We start from the raw sequence: 18,351 nt of genomic DNA on the forward strand, positions 1-18,351 counted from the left end.
CAATTTCCCCCGTATCTGTTTCCTGTTTTCCGTTTTTCCTGTCCACGCCGCAGCCTCATCGACGGCGGTGCTAGTACAATTGACGCCGCTTCTGGGCGCCTTAGTTGGCGTCATCGCCACGTTGATTCTGGTCGCCATTTGTGTGGTGATCTTTATCAAATTCCGCAGCAAGCGCGGTCGCCGGCACGGCAATGGCGGGGATGCCACCACCACCGAGGCGGACAAGGGCAGCGCCGAGCCGCTATCCCGCAATATGGGTAGCCATTCCAGCCTGGAGGACAAAAATCCGGATGTGGTGCCGCAGGAGGCGACAAGTGAGGATGAGTTCCACCAGGAGGAGAAGGCCTTCGACCGATTGAATATGGAATCGCAGCGAATTTTGTATACGCCACCGACGCGCATTAACACCGCCTCGCCGCCGCCACCATCGCTGTCGCCCACCTTCGGGAAGCAGGTGAGAATTCAAATGGGATTCAATTGTTTGGGGATTCCTCTATTCCCTACCGCTCAATCCGCTTCGCGCTTGCATATGGTGGAAGCAGAAGGGGTTTAAAGGGAGGTAGGGCCTCCTGCTAGGGTTAGAAGCTGAGTTAGTTATAGATCTTGTATCTGTATTAGGAAATAGATTTGCTGAAGTAAGTGTCATATGTATGTAGATATGCTTAAATATGGAATATGTCTTAAAATATGTAGTTAAGCAGCCGTCTTGACATGACATCTACATAATGACATGTTATGAAAATAATGCAGCATACTTTCAGGCGACCGCATAGAAACGTACGGAATTCAGAGTTGGAGGCGTCTACCGCCTTCTCAACGGAATTTCATACCGTATAGAATATTCGCTTAACTTTTTTCGCCCAGAACTATTACAAGAACAAAACGAACTCTAACCCTTAATCATCGCCTCTCTCCCACCACAGAGTACAAAAAACTTGCCTCCAATTTCCCTAATGAAAGGGTTTGTCTTGCATGTAACGAAACTTATTATTACGCATTATAGACACTTGATCAAATTGATTTAGGGCTAAGAAAGAGAACCACAAGCCAAAGGGAAAACTTGAAAGGATTTTCTAGGGGAATGAGCCTTTTGATTAGTGCTTGAATACTTCAGAGAACAGGAGCAAAATATAGAGGACTGATACTAGAGTAAGAGTTCCTCTTCCATTGAAGTTTCCCCATCAATAGATCCAGAAGTACTGACCAAACGTTTGATCAAAAGTAGCAGGGTATTTAAGCTTCGTTCTGCCATGATCCCTGATTCCCATTCATGTTTCCAATTAGCCGAAATAAATTACCAAATTAGTTTCTTTGTTTTCCGACACCACCCCTAATAAAGTTTCTGTTGACCCACCACAGTCCCATCACTCCACTGCAGTACTCTGGACATTTTTGTATCATTGTCTGGTTTTCCAGGGAGGAGGAAACCATCAAATTTTGATGAGGCAAATGTTTTTGTGTGTCCACTCGCCAGCAAAAGTTGAAAAATGTTTGGCTTTTGTTCAGCTTTTCTTGTTTTTCCCTGTTGTTTTCCCCAACTCTCTCTCTCGAATGCTTAACAAGCTCATTAGAAGTTGTTGGTGTTTGTGGGTCACTTTCGAAACTTTTCGATCAGAATTTTTGCCCCATGAATGTACTATCAAAGTTTTATTTTTTAATTATTCGGCAGCAACACTTTGTTCTTATTTTTAATAATTACTAAACACTCTAACAACTCTTTCCCTCCTCTTGTATCCCCTCCCCACGCAGTACGGTGAACTGTCGCTAACAACGAACCCCGCCTTCAGCCTGTACAACACGCCGCAACGTGCCCCGGCCGCCCAGCGTCCCGTCTACACCGCCCCGCCGCCGCTGCTCTCCACCCGCACCCCGCCGAATATCTACACCCGTATTCCGGGCCGGGGAGTCGGCGGTGGTGGTGGCATGCCCGGAGGAGTGGGTGCTACTAGCTATCATCTGCCGGCCTATGAGACGCGCACCTCTCCCACCTCGCCCTACGGCTCCACGACCACCTGCACCATGCCCCTGCTCGGCGGCCAGTCCAACGGTTCGCTGCAGACCAACAGCAGCGGCGGCGGCGGCGCTGGCGTGGGCGGGGCGAGTGCCTGCAACACGCTGCCCCATCCGGGCAGCCTCCACACGAGCGGCATCTCGGCGGCGCTGACCAGCTCGGTGACCAGCGGCAACATCACCATCGGCGCCGCCCAATCGCTGCTGACGTCGCCCCGCTCCCAGACCGCCTACACCACGCTGGGGGGTGGTGTGGCACCTGCAGTGTGCGTGCAGTCGCCACTGCTGCTGGCCGGCGGGGGGAACTACGAGACGGTGAGCTCCTGAGAGTTACCCAAAGAGGACATCAAATGTCAGATAGTCTGCATAGGGGGGAGCAGTACGTGCACCACCACAGCGCTGGGCGCCGAGCGCACCACCATCGTCTAAGAGGAGCAGCAGCAGCAGCAGGAGGAGGAGTGGAGGAGGAATTGTGGCGAGGAGGTAACTGCATCCCAAAAATCTGTATTATAGAAATAAAACTGCCGCTGGCGTGGGTTTCGCTTTAAATAAAAACAAAAAATAAATAAGAAATCTCTTTCGAAAGCGAAACGAACAAAACTCTTACAAGACTTTCCGACTTCAAGCAGCAAAAACCCCGTATAAGAAAGAACTCTATATAGTTATAGGATACACTATATATATATGTACTGGATATAGCAGTGTTTAGCCCCGACCTAAGAAAAAAGAAGCATTTACATACGAGTAATATATGCCTAAGTTACTTCTGTACCATAGAAATGAATGTTTGATGCGGCCCACTTCCTTTACCAAATGTGGGGTTAGGCCCGAACGATCTTTGTGCGCAAATACTTCAGTGAACAAAAGAGCTATGCTTGTGAAAATACACGACACGACCCGTAACCCGAACAGAACACAAAAAACTAGTTTAAACTTCAACTAAGATACGAGATACGAGTATAGCGAAATCGTAAATATATAAGGTGTGTATATAAAGCGTATATGTGTAATTAGGCTAGGAAGCAGGTCAGCTAATACTTAAACTAGCCACTAAAACGTAGCCTAAACTCAATTGAACTTAGTTAGTCACATTGCGAATCTACGAAAAGACTATCCCCCCTGAATATATTATAATAAAATAACAGAATTTAATGGCATATCTCTATATAAATATAATACATAAATAGCACAAAAAAAACCACAACAGCGGAGGAGACCACATTAAAGGAATCTGAAAATAGGCGCAAACTAGATACATATGTATGAAAGATACAGCACCATATGATAGTATGGAATATGTACATATGCATGTATGTAATTGTTTATGTGCATCGAATCATCGTCATATTTTGTTAAATGTGAAATGAAATTTTATAAAAATCTGTTGTCGAACAAAAACCTTTATCAAGTCTATATAGGATATGAATATGAATATATATATGTATGTATGCATGATCGATCTGTATGTATCCATAGCCGGACTGTGCGCAAACTAAAGTTCAATGTGTCTCCACTACAACCACCACCTGCCCCGAAAACAATTTTCAAATTTTCAACTCTATCTAGCGCTCTATCCGTAAGATCTTTCTATATACATATGTATCCCACCCCCCCTCTCAACATGCAAAGTGCTTCTTCAACGACAAAATCAAATTGAATTGTGACTCGAATTATAAATTGGAAAACAAATAAAACAAAATTTAAAAAAAATAAATTTTATTTTGGTTTAGATTTAGAAGCTAAGAATATTCGAATCCATAATATATATTTTCATAATCCTACATCTAGTTTGAGTAAAATTAACCCTTGATTTGTAAGAAAGAAGGATATTTATTCTGTGTTTGAGCATGATTATATTTGTGTTAGCTCCCTGCCCCCTTAATGTAAAGCAAATAAAAGTTTAATATAAAAAAACAAACAAAATGTGAGCTGAAAACCAACTGGAAAATGAATAAAGAACATTTATGAAAAAAATGTGTATCAAAGCAGCAGAAATTTGTTTAATTATTTAGGGAAGAAAAGAAAGTTCATGTAACTCTTTTCCAATGAAAGGTATGGTACAGACCCTCTCTGAGGCTCTTCCAAAATTTAGTTGGAAATATTTTTCATAATTTACTGGAGGGGAAAAGATAGAAAGAGGAGCCATAACAACCGGACCACAGGACATGAGTTCGTGTACGCATATTTGTCCTTTTGGCAGGACACGCAACACACTTTTGGAATTAATTAACGCAATCCCCCCCAGACGAAGTCAAAACTGAACTTGCAACATATGTGTGTGTGTGCGTGTGGCTGGGTGGGGCGGATGGATGGATATATGTTTGTTGTGTCCACATCCTGCGGCGAAACTTGTCACAGACTAATTTCGTGTCTCAGCTCATAAATTGTTATTAATGAGCCTTCGCCCCCCACATGAGGCGGCACACACTCGTTCTTTTCGCGTATGTTTAACATTTTGTTTTGGTTCGGTTCGTTACGTTCTCTGACAGTTACAAAGCGGCAAGTATATGGGTAATTTGAGCAGGACACCAGAGTCCTGTGGCTCTGCCGACATGAACATGGGAATGATGAGTGGATGAGTGGATGGGTGTGAGTCTGCTCCCCAGAGAGACTTTGACACATTTCGTTGTAGGCATAAATTGAATGTATAATTTGTGTGTTCCTTGTAGGTAGACAACAGTTTTTGTGGGATCTATCTAGTAACGGTGATCTCTATATAACCAACTCCTTGTTAGGCCTAGGTCCAGCACAGCCTCCTGGCAGCGTTCTTTTCCGCGAGAGTAAGCTCCTGGCAATACTTTTCTCTACATATTTTACGTTGAAAGCGATACTTCTTTCCCACGAAAAATCGGTTAGTTTTTGATCGATTATTGAGTACTCAACGGGATCCAGGCCTTGGGCGTCCTCTCAATCGTTTTCATGAATTTTCACTGTCAATGCCAAAGATTCAATTGCTGATGACGCAAATTACAATGATTTGTTGCCACTTACGCTTTCCGTTCGAGTGTAATTATATTTGTGTGATTCCGCTTTGCCGCCACTTTCGTTTACCGCCATTAACAAAGCTCTTTGCTGGCGCTTTTGGCTTGTCACCAGACTTGACCCACACACAAACCGACAAACAATCAAGATCTCATTACTGCCTTCCCTCCGTCCGCCAGTCCGTGGACCCTTGTCAGGGCTGTTGTCTGTGCAAACGAACATATTCATTGAGCAGCTTGTACAGAGCCGAACAATGCTAATCCATTCGATATGGCATGCCCGGATTAGCTACCACATCCGCATATTGCAGAACTTGTTCTCTGAAAATTCGATCTTCGATTGGGTATAAAAGCCCTGGCCTTTCTGGGGAATGGCATCAGTCAACGCACTTCCTCCAATCTTTGAGAACGTTCGTCCAACACAAACCCAAAACAAATATCAACATGAAGGTGAGTCAGCCTTACAGCTGGGACTGTTTCAGGAGGATATTTTTAATCTCATTCATCTTTTTGTTCTGTTTAGCTCCTCATCTGCTTGGTTCTCTTCATCGCCGCCGCCCAGGCTCATGTTGTGGCTCCCGCTGTGGCCACCTATGCGGCTGCTCCGGCCCTGACCTACGCCGCAGCCCCAGGCCTGGCCTATGCCGCTCCGGTGACCACCTACTCCGCCGCCTATCCACGTGCCTACTCCGCCTACGCTCCTTCGGTCTACTCCTCCGCGTATCTGGGATCGCCCTCGGTCTATTCGGCCTACGCCGCTCCCGTCACCACCTATGCCGCTGGCCCCGCTGTGGTCTCCACCTTGCTGAAGAAGTAAGCGCTTTGGATCGATCAAATGAAATGGAATTATGTCAAGGATTTGTGAAATTAAATGAAGTTGAAAGCTAACCCGTAAATGTTGGAAAATAATCTTAAATGTGGGGAATCAGTAGGGGACAATAGATCTCTCAACTATTTTTCCATGGATGGAGGAGAAGATTGGAACTTGGAACCACATCGGACTTTTACTAGTTTATTTCTTGAATCAGCGGACTTTCATTAGAGTATTTTCAAGGTCCTAGAGGTCTTTATTAACACACAACTTCCATGGCCACTCACAGCCCTCCTGCTGTTGTGCCTGGCTACAGGTATGCTCCTGGTAAACCATATCCTGGCCCACTTTTCATGCCTGCACCTGGCAGTCCTGCAGCTGTCTCCGGCTAACTGCTTACGGTTAATTCGTTTCCATAAATAACTTATTTAAACTCGGCTTAGACGCCCGGCAAGTGGCTCGTGCTCCGACATCCGCCTGCCCGTTAATGTTATGCAAATGAATTATGACTGCCACAGCACAGCCACGTGCCACACACACGTGAGGAGGCAGCCGTCATTGTCGTCGCATAAACCTCAGCATAAGTACCACATACACTTGTACATGGAGCCTGATAGGGGACAAAGTGCTTGGCTAGGCATCTCGGTTCTCAGCGAAGTAATCGCCCAAGTAAATTTATTGATTGTTTCATAATGCACCTATCGTCGGCGGGTAAAAGTATTCCCCCCTTTTTGATCAACTTCCGGCAAACGATTATGCGCAACAACAAAAGTTTTCCTCGCTACATTTCCGGTGAAAAACTTTAGCCTAAATCACTTAGACCGCTCTGTCTTGAGGTCTCTGCTCCTGCCCGCGTCCTCCCCCCGAAAAACAAGTGTCGGCAAGTCGAAAAATCACACAGTGGGTTGAGACGAAAGCAGAGCAGGGGCTGTCTTGAGTGGGTGGCAAAAACTTTAGAAAGTTTTCAGTCAGCAACAAATAGCAGCAAGAGCAGTCAACAGTTGCGAAATCTCGATATGATTCCATTTATGGTAAGCGTTCTGTCAGAAGAGAGCCCGAGACCCAGCCTGGCCCAGACTCGGGCTGTGTTTAGATCTGACTTCTGACAGAAGATTTTAAATAATTAATCAACGTTTTACCACTGTTTTGCCAAGTAAATATTTAATTAACCATTTTGGCAATGACAGTTTCAAAAATGTGTACGCACGGACAAATGTATTTGGGCAGGATCCCGTGTTCCGGATTCAACCATCTTCCTTCTGTCGTTTTGCTTCAGGCATAAATTATGCAAAAGTCAACAGAGAAAATAGAAATTTTCCTTCGGGTCGAATGGAAATAGATGGAATTGTGAATAAATTATGAATGAAAAAACCTGTCGGCAATTAAGTGACCAAAACAAATCGACTAAAGTGAAAGGTTTTGTGTCTAAATGTTATTTGAAAACAAACAAAGAATTATGACTAAGAACAGTCAGAGGGACGATGATTTTCCGCCCAGCTGCACCTCGTGGAGACGCACTAGGCAACAAGGACGTGACATTCCTGAAAGGAATCATCATATTCAATGGCAAACAACAGGGTACAGTTCTTGCAGTCCCACTTGAGACGCTGCCAAATACCCGGGGAGATGTTTAATATGCACTTCACTTTCCAACAAAGGCTTAATTACAATGGAACAACAAAACATGAATGCAAACATACAATGTACAATATGCCCATCAAATGTACGACTACTCGGCCCGTACATATGTACACAACAAATAGCTTTCAATGGCAATGGTGGCAATGGAAAAGGGAAATGAATATCGGATTATTTCTGCTTACAGAAACAGCTTTCCTCTCTGTCGCCTCTCGACTGTTGTTTGCTGTTCGCTTCTTCACTTCTTGGCTCCGCTCCTACTGGCAATTCCATTTGAATCGACGCATCCTCCGCTGAAGCACGAGTATCCTGTAGTTACAGCGGGCGCGGGGCAAGGGTCCCTTGTCAAGACATCGATTCCGTTGGCATTATTATTTCATATTTCTTGGCTCTGTCAATGGGGGAAATGAGAACAATTGCCATGGCAGCGCCGGCAATTGCCTTATGCCCGGCAACAAAGGTCACAAGCTCCGATCTGATTGATAATTCGCATCAGATAAATGGCTTGCCGGTGCTCCGTTTGAGTTAAAAATGCTATTGAGAGCAGAAATCAGTGATTTGAGTATGCAATCGCACGTTGTACACGGTTTTCTATTTTTTAATACTTTGTTGGTAATATTTCATATTTCCACAAGACGTGCAACTGTTCCCACTAAACAGAATAGTATAGTTTTTCATCGCTATTCCCCCTGTCTCACTTTACATAATTATACCCGATACTCAAAATGAGTATTGGGGTATATTAGATTTGTGGTAAAAGTGGATGTGTGTAACGTCCAGAAGGAAGCGTTTCCGACCCCATAAAGTATATATATTCTTGATCAGCATCAATAGCCGAGTCGAGTGAGCCATGTCTGTCTGTCCGTCCGTCCGTCTGTCCGTCTGTCCGTCCGTCCGTCTGTCCGTCTGTCCGTCCCCTTCAGCGCCTAATGCTCAAAGACTATAAGAGCCAGAGCAACGATGTTTTGGATCCAGACTTCTGTGATATGTCACTGCTACAAAAATATTTCAAAACTTTGCCCCGCCCACTTCCGCCCCCACAAAGGGCGAAAATCTGTGGCATCCACAATTTTAAAGATAAGATAAAACCAAAAAAGCAGAATCGTAGAGAATGACAATATCTTATAGACTGCAGAATCATAATTGGATCGTATTATTATTATAACCAGCATCAAGAAAACAATTTCATTTTTTCTCGCCCTGTCTCTCTCTAACACACACGTAGCATAGGCGGCTTTGCTTAGAGTAAAACATTAGCGCCTAGATCTCAGAGACTATAAAAGCTAGAGCAACCAAATTTGGTATCCACACTCCTAATATATCGGACCGAGACGAGTTTGTTTCAAAATTTCGCCACACCCCCTTCCGCCCCCGCAAAGAATGCAAATCTGGGGATATTCACAAATCTCAGAGACTATTAAAGCTAGAGTAACCAAATTTGGTATCCGCACTTCTGTTAGATCTCACTATAAAACATATATCTCAAAATTTCGCCCCACCCCCTTCCGCCCCCACAAAGGACGAAAATCTGTTGCATTCACAATATTGCAGATTCGAGAAAACTAAAAACGCAGAATCATAGATAGCGACCATATCTATCAGATTGCTGAATCTGGATCAGATCAGATCATTTTTATAGCGAAAGGAAACAAATCAATTTGCACTGGCTACGCAGCGCCCGACGTCACGCTCAGACTGATTTTCTGTCTCTCTCGCACGCACTCTTTGTCGTGTCGATTAATATAAGCGGCGTCTGCCGGAGGAGAGCCATACTGACTTAGTATCGGGTATAACTGTAGAGTTGCGGTGTCCGCAGCAACTCACAACGTTCCCCCTCGTTTTAATAATATGAAACTGCTCCCACAAAAACTATTCCCACAACAATTGTTCTCACAAAAACTGTTCTCACAAAACAGTATATTCTTTACAGCGCTTTACATCTATTATCACTCTTCGTGTTCTTACAAAAACTGTTCTAAATTCAAAACTTATTCGAAATTTTGAATAATTTTTGGTTATTATTTTATTCGAAATTTACTCGCTTTTATCTCCTGCGTCCTGTACAGATTTCTTATGCCAAGTTCTGCTAATTTCTAGGCTAATCCGTTATCACTGCCCTCAGAAATCTCACCAGATGAAAACTGTTCTCATCTTTTGGTATATACACACATACATACAGAATTTGTTGCCATCTTCCATGCATCATTCGACCCGAATTACTATTTCATGATAGGAATATACATATTTAAAAAGTAGAAAAGTTTTCTTTTCTTATTTAAATTAATAAAACATTCAGCCGGTTTGAGCACACTTTACTGTGCAAACAAACTAAAATTAACTAAAAATTTTGTTGGGGGATGAGAACAGAAGCGGTAGCAGTAGAAACATTAAGCAAACAGCCGAAAAGTATGCTTCAACTTTGAGCATTACATAAATTCCGCACACACACTCAGGCGCACAGGCACACAGAAGCACATAAACACACCATAAGGAAGAGCAGGAAAAGCATGAAAAGCAGGAAAAGCACATTTAAGCTTAGTTAGAAGAGAGGGACAGAGAGAGAGAGCGAAAGCAAGTTGTAGGAAAGGATGGAGGGAGGCCAGCAAACAACGATAACATTTATCACGAAGACACTTAAGGCTGGCTAAAAGGGGAGGGGGAGAAATGGAGGAGGAGCGACAGAGACAGCCATGAGGTTTGTTAAATCAATTTGATAAACTGTCAATAATGAGAAATAATTTAATGCGTAGAGCCAGACTCCAGGTCTAACCAACGACCCCCGACCGCCGACCCACGCCCCGCCACCCACTCTCGTGGCAGAGAAAAGGCAAGCTAGGAAACAGATTTATTCCGACTGTTCGTCATAAGCAATTATGAGGAACTTGAGCGGCCTTCTGCCACTCATCCGCACTCCGCCCACTGGCGGCTCCGCTCCTATTAGCACTTGGCCAAGTTGAGACAAATTTTTGGTTGCTTGGACAAGCGAAAGCCGAGATTTATCAAAGATATCATTGGGATGGACCAGTCAACAGCCAACAATAACGAAAAGTGTCAACAGAAGCTGGAAAAGTGCGAGACGGATGGAGGAGTGGGCCAAGAGCAGGCAAAAGGAATAGCACCACCTAGATAACAATGCCAAAAATGGCTTCGAAGCTGCCTTAAATGGTAGGACAAGTGGTAGGAGAGGAGCGAGAGCGGGAGCGGGAGTCGACTGAATGGTGACGACAATGACGATGTCTGTGCGTGCGTGCCCCAAATCCTTTTGTGCGGGCTGTTGGAAACGACCTTCATAAAACAAACACGCCGATAATGAGAGAGCAGTCGTGGCTTCTCCCACAAGAGTTGGGGGAATCCGGGCTCCTTTCGGTGCCAGTCCCCGACCCGTGCCAACATTTTGGCTGCCACTGCCACGGACTCCTCAGGCGCCCATTCCCTTTGAGAGTGCAACTAACTATGCGATAATCGGCATTTGATTTGCTGCCAGCGAAAACTTTTCTCAAGAGTTCCTCCGATTGGGAAGTCACCTCTGGCCTGTGACGAAGGGTTACCAAAGGCCTTCATCAAATCGATTCGGTTTGATGAAATTTTAGAGATTCACAAAGGCTGAGTGTCTGCGCAAAGGGAATGGTAATGATGTGTGCCACCGTCAATGGGATACGGAGGATTACATTTAAAGTTTGTTGTAAGAGAAGGATTTTAAGAGGCTTATAAAGTTCCACTAGATGATTCTGAGTGCTGTCAAATTTATGTCAAAGTTCCAACCAGGAACTTTAGGACTCTTTGGGTATTCAACTAGTGAAAGGAGAATACTTATTAAGCTGGATAGATAAGATAGTCTTTAAAGGAGAGCCTCAGCTGTGATGGCTTTGTGTGTAAGCTGCTGTCTTCATTTTCCAATTTTCCGGAATGCTTTCAATACAGATCTCTAATCGAAAGCCCGAGTTAAATACAGGAAAAAAAGCCACAAAGAATGTAAAGTGGGGAAGGGCAGAAGTAAGACAACAAATGTGTCTATTTTCGTATGTACTCGTATGTAAATTCCTTTACTTTGATGCCTTGGGAGTCTCCTGGCATTGCCTCCTCCCATGATATGTCTGTAGGGCTTCGGATAAGGTTGGGGCAGTCGCAAAGATATCTGTTTACCTTCAGCTTTGCTCCGCTTTGCACTCGACTTTAATCAAATAATTTTTACCTTTTTTAGGAGGGGGTATGCCCAACTCTTGTTTTGCTTTTGCCTTTGGAACATTAAGCCAGTTAAAGAGCGGAAGTCATGTTAGCTCCGGCCTGCCACGCCTGTCTGCCAGCCCCTGCTGACTTCCTGCCCCGCACCCGGCTACCTGTCGCCTGCTGACTGCTCCCTGGCTCCAACTGGTAAATTTGCATAAAAGATGCTTTTCACTTTTCCAGCAAAAGAAATGAAAACTCTTCCAGCAAATATCTCAGGTCTGCTTCCCTCTCGCCTCTCTCCTGCCCCCTTCCTATGGCTGAAGAAGTGAAATATTTTTCAGAGCAACAAGGAAGCGAAACGACGAAATGAAAAACTGAGAGAAATTGTAAACTAAACAAAAAAAAGAGGGGAAACAGCAACACATGGAATTTTCCTCTTTTTTGGTTGGGTTTTTTCTTTTCTGTTTTGCTGCTGTCGTGTGGAATTAACTTAACGGAAACGGAAATGGAAAATGGAAATGGAAGCTGCTGCTGCGCACGGCCATATGGCCGGTGCCGAAAAGATGATCGCCGACAGCTGTTGCACTGCTTCTCGCTTCCTTTATTGTGGTTTTCCCCCTTTTGGCAATAATCCTTCTAATCATGGTCGATTGGTCGACTCTTTAGGGCCCTGCTAATTATCCAATGAGAGCAGGGTGTTTTGTTGGACTTCAGATTCGGATTCTCTCTGGTGGCGATGCGGCCTCGACCTGAGCACCTGCCAATAGTTGCAGCAGTAAATGAACAGAGCTGGAGGGGAAGAAAGCTAGTTATCAAGGCAGCTCCTTGTTTCGTTTTGGCTCACTTATAATGCTGAGCAGCACCCAGGTCAAGGTGGCAATAATCATCATCAAGTTGCTGTGGGCTCTTTCCTCCTCTGATGCTACAGATACTGCAATGTAAATTGCTTTTGTGGCGGAACTCATTCGTGTCGATGACTACTACCTGTAAGATCTGTGAGACTTTCATTGCTGGCCATCGAACTGGAACGCGTTGCTGTTCCCTCGAACCGTTCGTTGAGGACTGGGCTCTCTTCCACCCATTCAAGTCCACTTTATTCCAACATGCAGCCCCGAACAGCTGTCTTTCTATCTATCGTTTAACATTTGTGTGATTTTATCATTAATTGTGGCTTGGAAATTAGCTGTTTCTCTTTGAGTCATTGGAATTCATATAATCAATTAATGGCCAGCTTTGGTAAAGGTGGAATTCAAAGATACACATCTTCAGTGCCGTTTAGTAGAAAGAGTAATTAGTAATAGACACCCTCTAGCTTCAGTTCAGAGCTTACTTGAGGGATCTCCCTTCTGAATGCCTCTCCTTTATCATTGCTTCGAGCTGTCAAACTTTCTTCCACACTTTATTCACTTTCAATTGCATGTACCGCATTAATTTCATTCGGTTTTCTATTTATACCAACTCTTACCTCATTCGGGGCGTCTGCTGGCCTCTTATTGCCGCCCACAGCTCGCCTGCTTGCCTGCCTGCCTCACCTTGCCCAATTGTATCTGTTATTGGAGGCGTTGCTGTTTATCATTTGCCGCATTGCATGACTCCCGCTCGTATATCAATATCGGTCGGGCTGCCATTGACACGCCGAAATAAAGAGGAACAGGAGAACCACTAATAAAAGGAGACTTGCATTTATGGCCAAAACAAACAAATATTATTGACAAAATTATGGCGGTGCGGCAGCCAAAACTACGAGCAAATACAAAGTACATAAAATATTGTTGTAAAAAGTTCGCATTTTGTTGCATACTTCGAGTTTTGGTGGCATGCTCGTCGTGACTCGTCGCAGGGGGCGAATCGAGTGCAATGCTAGCCCCCCCCTAATCGGTTTCGACAACCATCCGTTGCGGTTCGAGTATGGAATCCGTGCTCTGCTGTCGGGCTCTTCCGCCTTCGGCATGACACCGGGATCCGCCGGATACGATTTGTGTTTGCCTCTTGTGGCACGAGGGAGGGGAGAGGACAGGAGATGCCACTGTCTGTTTAAAGTAGCTTATTGTTTCTTTAGAAGCCTGAAGTTCTGCTAATTGTACAGACTTAATTCAAAAAGAAAGCGCTTTTCACATGGAGAGCTTCCTCCGCCACACATCATCATACATATTCATCAACATAATTAGTGAATGACTACCCGTTTTCCCCTCGTTTATCTCCCACTGGCTGTCTATCGCTTCTTGCCTTTGAGGAGCTCTCTTAGCCGGAAAAAGTTAAGCATTTCAGCATGCGAGCCAAGTCAAAGGAAGGCCCCATCAGGCTTCAGTTAAAAGAAAGCCACATAAATGCCTTCCTTGTCATTATTCTGATGCCGTTTCCTTTTCAATGAATGATGAATGCCTGATGTCTTGCTGTCTCCTTTTCACTCCAGCACTCCTGTGTTTGTGTTTGTGTTTGTGTGTGCGTGTGCCTGTGTGTCTGTGTAATCCCTGACGTAACTAAATTATATGTTTAAGCTGGCAATGGCTGAATGGGCCAGGACGTTGGGGGATTGGCCAAAACGAGTGGAAAAAGGGCACACATATGCATAACTTTGAGCCATATGGTTTCATAACCCTCTGCTGCGGTGGCCCCATCATCCCATTGCGTGCATTAGGATTAGGGATGCGACACTGCAACATCAACAGCTGTACAACAACTGCTGGCGGATTATCCCAGCACTGGCAGCGTCATCATGCATAGGAGAAAGGCCTTCCCTTTTCCCATCAGCTCGGTTCACTTGGAACGTGCTGACACCTTACACAAAATACTAGTTACCAAAAGTTGGTGCTGCACTGGGCGCCCTGTCTTTGCCGAACACCGAGTCGAGTACTCGTACTTGCCTGGCTGTCAAATCAGAATTTATTTTGGCAATGCATTCGATTTGGCAATTTGGACCAGTACCAGTGGCAGTCCACGGCCAGTGGCAGGTGTTCCCCAGCGGAGTGGGGCTGGGGCCAGGACATGGCACGTGAGCGGTGGCCACAAATACGTACATACCCGTCGATGTACCGAAATTGTGTTGAAGCTTTTTCGGAGTTGAGCATAAAGTGTTTTATTTCATCTAAAAAAGTTGCAAGTACATGAACACCGAGTTTGGAACTTGGAACAATGAAAGAACTAAGTGAGTAGAGTACTACTCTGCGAGTGACTTTAAAGAGAGCTAAAATTTTGATTAGGAATAGCCAAAAAAGCATCGATAAGTAAACGATAGTTAATCAACGATAAACAGTAACGATAACAAGCTGAAAGCACCACTAAAACGCGGAATCCAGCTTAAACAGGAATTAAACAAAGATTAAAATGGTTTCTAGGAAAGAAAATCCTCTTAAAATCCCCCGAATTTGCACAAAAAATATAAAATACATAAATTTAATCCACTGAACCTTAAACTCGATGGCTATCCATGAAGAAATTACAGAAAGCCCCCAAACTACATAAATAGCGGACGCATTCGAGCGGCAATGCAACAATTTTTAATTACCATTTAGGCGCTTCAACGAGTATCACGAAAAAAAGATACCAAAGAATAAAGAGATGTGCGGATGGAGGGGAAGGAGAGACGAACCGAACCCAGAGACAGGGAAAATTGCTGGCAGCACTTTGGTCTCGACTTTTTCTTCATTTTCTTGCCAGCATTTAAAAAAAATTAAAAACCAAACAGAAACGAAAAAAATAAAGAATGAAGCGGGTGGGGAGTGGAGGGGAGGGTAGGGAAAACGGCATGGAAATTAAGTCAATGTCCTGCGGGTTCCATTGCGTTGTGGATAAATGTAATTAACCTTCAGGATCAGAATCATTGAGTTGGGTCTCCGTCTACCCATCGCCGCACCCGTGAGCGACAGGCGAACAGATGGGGCGACAATGATACTGAGATGGACCAAATCTTGATTATTTCGTGTAAATGATGGGTTAACATATTCCCGCCATCGCTCGAAACGGAGATCCTATCACTAGCCCACAGAACAGGCCCACATAAATGAGCAGACAGTACGAGTGAGATTTACTCCGTGTCTTGGGCTATTCATCACTTTAAATAGACCACGAACCACATCGTTAGGGCAGTCGCCTTGCAAATTAATTACAATCGATGCGGAAGGTGCAAAACTCAAGGGAACTCTGCACAAATGTGGGAACGAAAGGTCCGGGGCGGGACGGGACAGGACGGGACGGGGCGTTGAGCAAACACACACAAGGAGCACAGCCAAGGAGGCAGGAACCCAAAATCGGATGGCAAAAGCTATCCGAATTGGCCAACAATGGAAGCATTTCTGTAATTACCTTTGGTCACACGCACACACATATACACAGATACAACCACAGACACACACTCAAACACTCTCAGATAAAGACGGTCACACACACATAATTAACTCGATAATGAGGACAAAACCAGTAGCCGTGTAGCCGTGTGTAGTCAAAGCCAGCAATACCCAGACCCAGACTCAAGCCCGGAACCCCGCCCAAGTTGTCGCAAATGTATGTAATGGTGTGTTACAGTTGTTGTTACTGCGGTTTGCCCGAGGGCTGGGTATGGGTTGGGGAGAGGACAGGCATGTTTAGGGATATATACCATATACTCCCATCTCTATTAGGTTTTGTTTGCCACGATAATGACTTCCGCTTCGACAGAGCCGAGAATGACACAACCGGAATTTGTAATTGCTTTTGAGCGTTTCCCATTCTGGATCTCAATTTCCACTTGCCTTTGATTTTTATCCAAAGGAAAAAAGCCACTCCATTCTCCCTCTGGTGCTGTCTGTTCGGGAATGTGGTCCCAAACGTTGCAGCCCCACAAGGAATGTTTCGCCTTAAAATTTATACGCATTTGACCCAAATGTCATTGTGTAACTACAGGGAAAGAAAATTCCAAGAGTGAACAAAAGGTGTGAAAAACTATGCAGTAGAGCCCGGGAGAGGCGGCAGGCACCGAAGACCGGCAAAGTGCGGACACTACAAAGTGTCTGTTATGCTAATACCCCCAATAGTCGAAGCATGGGAGAGGGGAGGATTGATATTTAGTGGTTGCAGTAATTGTTGGAGCCCATTTGCCATCGCATATAACTTTGAAAAGTGCGAATAGCTAATGAAACAAATGGTAAAGCGGAAACTACATTCCAAAACCAAACGACCCCAGAAAACTCTCCTCAATCCCCACGAACCTCTGATCATTTCTTATGATTTCTTAGTATTTCATTACCAGCCGAAATATAACAATTCCAGAGAGATTTCCGCCAGGGGATAGGCTTAAATATTTCATGATTAGCAGCAATTGAAAAGCACATTACCCAAGGAAGGCTAATTCCTCCAGAGATGGCCTGGGCACAGCCAACCCGGCTCCACATCTATCGCATTTTACATTCCAATTTGCCATTTGCCAGCCCGGCCACGGGGCCTAGGAGAGCGAACAGAGTGGTGAACCCCGTTTGATTGCGGTAAAATGCTAATTAACAGAGCGTTGGACTCGCTCTGCTCCAGTTTTCCGTGGAAAACTTTAACCCACTGACAAATGACTGAGACCCTGGGGACGATTGAGAGAAGTTGCGCTTTGAACTAAGCGCCGACTTAAGAGCCTTTCTTTAAAGTCTTGTATCGTACAAATCTTTAGCGTGGCCTAAATATTAATGGCCGCATTACGTATACGCCGCGAGAGCCCATGAGCCGACTTGCCCAGGGAATAGCGAAGGCCTTAAATTTATATCAAAATATATATATATATTAAATATTCTCTTGCAGCGCAGTCGGCGCACTTTGCTTTAATATTTATAGCAATGTCCCTGGAGTGCCGAACGGCTTTTGTGTGTGCCATCTATTTGTGAAATTTAAGCACGAAAAAGGTTCGCATACCAAATGCCTTGGTCCACGGAGCGGGTTATCTGCCAGCCCCGATTTGGGAGCTGGCTCTAAACTTGCCAGCTCTATGGGGATTTGGTTTTTTGTAATTTGTGTAGTGCTTCCCGTCGTACCCCAAGGGATTTTATCAATTGGCTGTAGATGGAACTAATCAAAATTTTTATATAAGAGAGGATTAGTTTTATTATTTTTGGAAAGTAAATACAGCTTCTACTCTCTATACAGGCTTTCTAGCCTACAGAAGCCGCCATTGCTCTGATCAAATTAATTACATCCTTTGAACATATTTCTATCCCTCACGGCTCACTCGAAATTAGATGGTATTGATTAGACACACACACACACATCCATGTGGCCCGCCCCCCCTCTTAGACTCAATTGCAGTTGCAACAACAAGCCGCAGTTCGATGTGGCAGGAGCGAGCGAAAGCGGCTTGGGATATTTCATAGTAGCAATGCATAAGTGACACTTGTCAAAACACATTTTCCACACCACCCTGTCCCGCCTGTGGTGGTACCACAACACCCTCAATTTTCCCCCGCTTGCTTTTCCTTTGGCCAAACTCAAAAAAAGCATATTTCAAGAGCGGCACTTCATGTGCGTCAAACAGAAAGTCGGAACGGGATGGAGAGACACACACGCACACACACACACACGCACACAGTGGAGCACAGATTAAAAGAGGAAAAGAGAGGAGCATACAGCCATATACCATCCTCGTCCTCGTCCTCGTCCTCATCATCAAAAGCAAAACGAACCGAACAGCAAACGGCGAACGGCGAACAGTGAACAGAAAAAGTGCTCAAGTCGAAAGCCCTCGAGTTGTTTTGCAACATTTGAACACGTCAAGTTTTTTAAGGTCAACATGTC

At 44.6% G+C, this 18,351-nt stretch overlaps 3 protein-coding genes across 3 annotated transcripts in view; 2 read left to right on the top strand and 1 right to left on the bottom strand.

Annotated features, from left to right (window-relative positions):
- Nucleotides 1–3,422, top strand: part of LOC6589925 — a 33,591-nt gene extending 30,169 nt beyond the window's left edge. Inside the window, exons 12-13 of the mRNA XM_026985313.1 lie at nt 54–454; nt 1,750–3,422. Coding sequence (XP_026841114.1) covers nt 54–454; nt 1,750–2,337 — 989 coding nt within the window. The 3' untranslated portion in view covers nt 2,338–3,422. The remainder of the gene's footprint in view (nt 1–53; nt 455–1,749) is intronic.
- A 2,013-nt stretch (nt 3,423–5,435) lies between these two features.
- Nucleotides 5,436–5,886, top strand: LOC6589926 (cuticle protein 16.5). The gene is made up of 2 exons (XM_002015841.2): nt 5,436–5,441; nt 5,515–5,886. Exons 1-2 carry the CDS (start codon nt 5,436–5,438, stop codon nt 5,806–5,808), a joined length of 300 nt encoding a protein of 99 aa, XP_002015877.1. The 3' UTR covers nt 5,809–5,886.
- Nucleotides 5,887–12,052: 6,166 nt separating this feature from the next.
- On the bottom strand, nt 12,053–12,644 carry LOC113565065. The gene is made up of 3 exons (XM_026985319.1): nt 12,592–12,644; nt 12,452–12,538; nt 12,053–12,396 (listed from the first exon to the last, which is right to left on the bottom strand). Exons 1-3 carry the CDS (start codon nt 12,623–12,625, stop codon nt 12,281–12,283), a joined length of 237 nt encoding a protein of 78 aa, XP_026841120.1. The 5' UTR covers nt 12,626–12,644; the 3' UTR covers nt 12,053–12,280.
- Between the last annotated feature and the right edge of the window lie 5,707 nt (nt 12,645–18,351).

The sequence above is a fragment of the Drosophila persimilis genome, unplaced genomic scaffold (genome assembly GCF_003286085.1).
Source record: "Drosophila persimilis strain 14011-0111.01,24,50 unplaced genomic scaffold, DperRS2 tig00000002-arrow-pilon, whole genome shotgun sequence".
NCBI lineage: Eukaryota > Metazoa > Arthropoda > Insecta > Diptera > Drosophilidae > Drosophila > Drosophila persimilis.

Coding starts and splice junctions, on each gene's coding strand:
- LOC113565065 (XM_026985319.1), bottom strand. CDS start 12,625: ATGGCCAGCAATGAAAGTCTCACAGATCTTACAG. Junction 12,539..12,591: donor AAGTCTCACAGATCTTACAG/GTAGTAGTCATC, acceptor TTTACATTGCAG/TATCTGTAGCATCAGAGGAG. Junction 12,397..12,451: donor GGTGCTGCTCAGCATTATAA/GTGAGCCAAAAC, acceptor CTTCCCCTCCAG/CTCTGTTCATTTACTGCTGC.